Genomic DNA, 7,113 nt, shown 5'->3' with positions numbered 1-7,113 from the left:
GGATGTTAACAGTTAGCATCTGAATCAAAACATATTCGGATATATTAGAAAAATGAGGGGGCTGCTCAGCGGGACAGTGGGTAGCACTGCTGCCTTGCAGCAACAAGGTTCTGGGTTCGATTCCCAGCCCAGGGTCCTTCTGCATGGATTTTGCATGTTCTCCCTGAGCGTGGGTTCTCTCTGGGTACACCAGCTTCCTCCCAGTCCAAGTTAGGTTACTTCTCTAAATTCTCCTTAGGTGTGAATGGTTATTTGTCTCTGTGTTGCCCTGTGATGGACTGGTGACCTTTCCAGGGTGTACCCCACCTCTCGCTCATTGACAGCTGGAGATACGCACCAGCACCCCTTGCAACCCCATTAAGCGTGTTAGAAGATGGATGGATAGAACGATGAGTTATAATCACCCAAAGATTCTTCACTGTCACTTTAAACAGTCATTCATTATCTTCTGATTTGATTCTGGACATAACATTTGTTTGTTAAAGCAGATATTTCATGTTAACGGCTCATGAAAACTTTGAGGCAGTGACGCAGTGTGTCATTGTCTAAATTTACACCAAACAATACAATAAAAAAAAAACTATGCTAATGCTAGACCTCCTGTGTTAAAAGAAAAGTTTGAACAAGCATCACCAAATATAATTCTAAATTCCTCATACTCCATAATTTTCCTAATAACTTAAAAATTGATGTGTATGCCACGTAGAAAACTTATCATTAGTTTAAAAATGATATATACTTTTTTGAAATAAAAGATTCTATCCATGGAGGTCGCAATTTGTTTTACCTGTGCAATGCATTGTGGGTTGATAATGCGTTAGGTCTGACTGGACTGAATACTGCAGAAACAGAATTCTGGGAAGTCAGGCATATGCAAGCTAAATTATCAAGGTGTGACAGACCCTAACATAGAAAGTGTATATAGATCAGTGCTTCTGTTTTCCTTCTGTATCTCTGCTTCTGTCTCCTTGAACCCCAGTCATCCTCGGCAGATGGCTGTTCACACTGAGCCTGGTTCTGCTGGAGGTTTCTTCCTGTTAAAAAGGAGTTTTTCATCTCCACTGTAATCTTCAATAAACTGGCTTTCCTTAAATGGAAAACTTAACCAATCTATGAATGTGGTCTGATTGAATTTATTCTGTAAAGTGCCTTGAGGTTACATGTGTTGTGAATTGGTTATCCTAAATCTGATAAATTTGTTTACTGAATTATTTGGAAGATTTTTTTGTTTTACTCATTAGATGCTCCTCATGTTGCTAACCAACAAGGTTGATCAAAAAATGAGGGAGATGTGCTTGGAGGCTGAACCAATTTTACAAGAGGAAAAGAAACTTATAAACTGGATGCTTTCATAGCCTATTTAGCCTGAATATATTCTCGGTAAAATCAGCCTTTTTGATTGATAATTTTGTTGATGACTCTTTTGTTGAATAGCTGAGTCTCATGCATCTAAACTTAAACAACCTTTCATGGGAGGACACCAGTTTTCTGAAGGTTTCATCAACAGCAGCTGAGTTTTACCTGCTTATGATCAGACTGTGGACTCCATACTTGCTCTCAATCTTGTACTTTCCTGGGGCGCTCAGTGGATCCACTGGGGCTCCTCCTTTATACCTACAACCCACCAAACAGGACAGTGACAGTTATCTTTCCATTTCCATCTCTAATCCTGGACCATATGACACTTTAAACCTCTGTTATTGGTTGGGTGTCAGGTAAACATTACACTCCTTAACAAGCATCTGTTTTATTATCTTAATAGCACTGAAACACCACAGAAAAAAGAAACATAAATAAGTCATTTTTTTCTAGAAATAAATGTATTTTCCCTTGTTTTAAACAGGCTAGTAAGACAGTTTCCCTGTAGAATAAAAGTATGCAAATATAAACTGAGAAAAAAAAATTCTTGAAATCTAAATATCCTATCTATGGCAAAACATTCCTATTTAATTTAAGTCATGTTATTTGATCAATCAAGAGCATATACAGTTATTTGAAGACATTTTTAGTTTTTTGTAGTGTAACCAACTGCAAGAACTGATGTTAAAAGGAGTAAAAAATAAACAAAAGTAGAAAAATAAGTTTCTTGACTCTTGAGCAGGTAAATAAAATGATCTGCAAACTAAATTATCTTTTTTGGTCTTAAAATGCGTTTATTAGATAATATGCACTGGAAATAAAATGTACTAGTTCTTTTCTTATTCTAAATGTAAATTATCTTAGTGCATAAAATGTTCATAGGGTGGCCACGCCAACAACTAATAAAAAAATCAGTTTAGGTTCAGTTTACTGTAACAACTGGAAATTGAACGAGCCAATCATCTGTATTTTAAAAAGAAAATCAGTGAGACAGTCTATATTTTCAGTGAGAAAATCAGTGAGACAGTCAGTGCTTATAGATCTACACACACATTTATACATATAAGTTGTCTAAATAAGTTATGGTTTTGCGTAAAAAACACGTTGAATTGAATTGAACAGTGGTTATACATCCTTAATTCCAATGAAGGGAACAGCTTGTCCCAGAGGTGGTGAACAATGGCTGAAATCAAATTCAGGGGCTGGGTCCTCTGAAGTCCAGAATCATAGATCGATTACGTCATACGGATTCCAAGATTGCTCGTTATGTGGTCTACAAATGCATCCTTCTTTTTGCCCAATTTAAAGGATGGGTCCGGTGTATCCTACATAGCCTTGGGTACCCCATGGTTCATTGCGAGACCAAAGGAAAAAGGGACTTGGCGGACATTGGTATGTGAATAGTTCCGTCTGGAATTAATGAAAATAGTTCTTTAAATGGACAGATTCGAATATATCTGCAGTGTGGGGACTATAAATCTGACATTATTTTCATTTTCTAATTTCTATTTTACACAATTTGCTTAACTAAGTATTTTTATAACTGTCACAGTTGCTAAGTGACAGAGCGTACGGCGGTAAAAGACGTGGAAGGCTAGACCTGTTTGAATTCACATCCAAAACTCTTCCGGTCTCCTTTTTTTTCGAAGGACCCAGTCCAGGTAGACCGTGTCCTTGCAAGACGCAGCCCATAAATTCGAGTTCAGCCTATGTTCCTATCGGAAGAAGAAATCCCCTGGTAGGAGTGGCCAGTGACTGCCCGTGGCCACCCCTGCCTCCCCTTTTAGCTCCGCCCTCTGTCCATTAACCCTGTCTTATTCAACCTAAAATCAAGGCAAAACACAGTTATTTTATGAAAAATTACTCCCTCATATTTCAGTGAGCACTTATATAAAAAGCAGAAATATTCAAAGCCGTGTACATTCCTACCATTTAACAATAGGGCGTGGGTTTCCCTCCACGGTGCAAAAAAGCTTCACCGGGGTCTTCTCCCAGACAATGTGGGGCCGCAGGGCCACCAAGAAGTCAGGCATCTTGGGAATTTCCTCCAGTAAATCCACTCTCTTTCTCATCATGTCCTTCACCTAGAGAACATGGATGTGTACAAAATAAAACAAGACCACTTATCTGCTTGGATCCTGTTATTTTAAGGCTGTCTTAATCATTTAGAAATAATTGAAACCATAACATATGATGCTGTTTTAAAAACGTCTTGGAAAAAGTTATTTATGTCTCTTGTTTAACAATAACAGCTGCTGTTGTATTTCATATAGTTGATTGGTTAGTCCCCTCTGCTGTGAGGACAGTGTTCAGGGAAAGGAAACACGTCCCAAAACCACAACTATTCACTAATGTTCAGAGCCAGAAAACTTTAGGTAGGCAGGGACCAACATTTGCTTTGTTTTTCTTGTTTTTGAATGGGGGCACAAAGCAAAAAAAACAACAACAAAAAAACAAACACCTGAGTCTTAATCTTGTTGTTTTTGTCTTTGCCTCTTGGCAGGAAGCCATCCTGCAAAATGGATGTTTTGGACCTTCTCCCCCCTGGAAGGATTCTCTGAGCATCAAACTGAGCTGAGGATTCAAACTGGTGGTTTGGATCTACTTTTCCCCAAGGATTGTTTGAGCTTCTCTCTGAGTAGGGGATTCATCTCCACAAGAAACCGTTCAAGTACCCCAGGAAATCTAAGTGGCAGTCATCTCCTCCGTTCCTCAAGGAAATACCTCAACCTGGGTAAACCCTGTTCGCCCTCCAACGAGTAAGTCTATTATTGGAACAACCCACACCTCCTGGATTCAACGAAAGACACCTTTTTCTGTAAACGTGAGTCCTGTTGCCTTTATTCCCTTCTTCAAATCAAAGACACAAATTTCCCACTGATCCTGAACTAACCGCAGAATCTTCCCCTTCACTTTTCAGTCCCGGTTCGACAGTGTTCAGAGCAGCACTGGACTCCTCTCTATCAACTCACAATAAAACCTGCTTAACTTTTCCCTGGTCTCTCTGTTTGGTTTTCTGCATGTGGGTCAAATCTTTAGATAAAATCATGACAACAGCATTAGTGATCAATATATCTAGATAGCCAAAAGGTCCCCAGAGATCCTGATGTAGCAGATGATGGTTGAGATCCTATCTGAATACAGGTAGCGCTAAAGGTGCAACACCTTAATTTTAAAACATTTTCAAAGTAGACCTTTTTAAACAAATACATGTGTCCATCAGTTACAGTTTCTGTGCAAATATAAGTAGTTACTGTATACAGAAATTATTTGGTATTACGCCTTTAGTAGAGATACCATATCAGGGGCCATGACCAGCTCTACAGGGGCACTGGCCCCTCTGGTCCCCTGTCTAGAACCACCCATGGGAAAACACAAGTTGAAAAGAAAGAAATGCATACATTTCTATTTAGAAAATAACTGAAAAGAGGAATGTTTTCAGCAAAGTTCCTCTTTAAAGTTTTTAACCTTTAATTAGAAAACCAGAAAATATGTCATTTGCAGCCCAAAGCTGACCGCATAGTGCAGATGTGGGACTGTGCAGTGTGAAAACACCTTGAAAAGTCTGCTTGACTAAAAAAGTGTAAAGTACTTTCAATCCTTCAACCATTTCCATGACTACTTGCCTCTTTTTGGATAGCAATACTCTCCACTTGAGCTTTAGTGGCAATCCTCATTCTGTGCAGCTCCTCCTGAATAACAGCCAGTCCTTTCCCCACATTTGTAGACACTCTTTGATATTCCTCAGTTTCCCCAGCAGTCCTATAAACACACAGATGAAATTAATGTCCTAGACGTTGTTGCAGCCTTTAGCCTCCTCCTATACATTCATATTAGATAGTGAATTCCTCATTTTTTAATGAACTGTTTGCATTGAAGGCATAAAGGCTGGCGGTGGATTAATCTAAAACATGAAACACAAAATAACGGGGGAACCATGTACCTAAAAAAGCGTATCAAACTCTTCAGGTTTTATGTTTGCCAAAGGAAGTCAATGAAAGTTTATTAGCAATTTGCTGTAAATCAGAATCAGAATCAGAATTAGAAATACTTTAATAATCCCAGAGGGAAATTACTTTTGTTACATGCTCCAGTTACAGTTTTATATATATGTACACACATCCAACTACACAATATAATAAAGATAAAAAAATAAGAATAAAAAAGAGATAAAATATATACCATGGCCATGTGTCAGTAATAATCGGAGCTTTGTCTTCAGCCTAAAATAGTTCATATATGACTCTGGCCGTGTCCAAACCTCTGACCTAACCCCAACATAGAGCACCATATAGGGGTTATGCCATTTTATATGAGTATCTTAATGTCTAGTGGATAAAAAAGTAGTGGACTCAAAATTTCTCATCATAATTCAATTTGCAATTCAATTCAGTTTATTTATATAGCACCAATTCACAGCACCTGTCATCTCAAGGCACTTTACAGTTCAACCAGATCATACAGCCAAATTGATTAAAAGTTTTCTATCTAAGGAAAACCAGTTGATTGCATCGACTCATTGACTCAAAGGCAATCCCTCACGCTAAGCATGCTTGTAGCGACAGTGGAGAGGAAAAACTCCCTTTTTACAGGAAGAAACTCCAAAAGAACCAGGCTCAGTGTGAGCGGCCATCTGTGGTTAACCATGATGGTGGATTGAAAGGTAGAGATTATTAGATTAGATTTTATCCAAGGTCAGTATATTAGAAGATATATCCCAGAAGGATTTGCAAGGGCTCTACTCTCAAATGATCATGGGTTTTATTTTGGGGTCGAGAGAGAACAAAGATGGTAAGGTCACCGTTTAGTGAGGCGGAGTTACATGACCAATGGGGGCAAAAAGTAGTGACCATCTGTCCGGACGGTCAGTTAACTGAATTCACTATATAGTCCCTGCTCTATATAGTGATTTAGCAGTTACAGATTAGGACCCTATGTCTAGCGTTGGTAAGAACAATTGCTAGACAAGAAAAGTAAATCTCCAAATTGCAGATGCATTTGATTTATGGTCTTTTGCATTAGATAAGAGCAAAGCAGTCATTCTCTCATTACCTCCCAAGAGAAGACAGAGTTCCAGCTAGCGTGCAGATCCAAGCATGTCAACCAGAAAGGAGACATTTTCCACACAAAAAAAAAAAATAGTCCCATGACAATTGACTCTGTCTGTTTATATTTTTAATCATGTATGTGCTTCTTATATATGTGGTGACAGTAAATGACAGCAAATTTCTTGCTAATTTTTTTTATAACATATGCCCATCAATTAGAGACTGACATTTTTTCGGGAATCCCACGGGTCACGGGATTCCCGTGGGATGGGAGTCAGTATTAGTAACGATCACGTGATTGGGACGGTACAGGATTAAACATTAAAGGGAGCAGACGGGAGCCGGAGCAAACCAATAGTAACTAAACAAAACTAGGATTGATGCCAAAAAATAAAATCAAATAGAAAGAAAAAAAATCCAGTTCTGGTGCCGCCATCTTGTAGTTTTTTTCCTTGAAGCCTACACTATAATGAGAGTCAAAAAAAACTACACGACCCAAAAACCAACAGTGCTTCCGCTCTGAATTTTTCACCCACCCCAAAAACAACAATGGAGGGACCAACAGTTACTACAGTTAGAAACAGGAACTTAACTGACCCTTCATAGAAATTCAGATTCAATGTATTGGCAGAAATCTTATTGAAGACAACAAGAATTGGAGTGAAGCAGGCGCGGCATTCATCCTGAATGGGAGCGGGATGGGAGT

The 7,113-nt window shown here is 38.7% G+C and overlaps 1 protein-coding gene across 1 annotated transcript in view; it reads right to left on the bottom strand.

Annotated features, from left to right (window-relative positions):
• LOC107098683 (M-protein, striated muscle-like) overlaps window positions 1–7,113 on the bottom strand; it is a 54,085-nt gene that overhangs the window by 41,842 nt on the left and 5,130 nt on the right. The window contains exons 4-7 of the mRNA XM_015396469.1: window positions 4,986–5,121; window positions 3,289–3,443; window positions 1,522–1,614; window positions 829–839 (exon numbers count right to left, since the gene is read on the bottom strand). Coding sequence (XP_015251955.1) covers window positions 829–839; window positions 1,522–1,614; window positions 3,289–3,443; window positions 4,986–5,121 — 395 coding nt within the window. The remainder of the gene's footprint in view (window positions 1–828; window positions 840–1,521; window positions 1,615–3,288; window positions 3,444–4,985; window positions 5,122–7,113) is intronic.

The sequence above is a fragment of the Cyprinodon variegatus genome, unplaced genomic scaffold (assembly GCF_000732505.1).
Source record: "Cyprinodon variegatus isolate N-32 unplaced genomic scaffold, C_variegatus-1.0 Scaffold800, whole genome shotgun sequence".
Lineage (NCBI taxonomy): Eukaryota > Metazoa > Chordata > Actinopteri > Cyprinodontiformes > Cyprinodontidae > Cyprinodon > Cyprinodon variegatus.
This window is presented reverse-complemented; position numbering and strand designations above follow the sequence as displayed.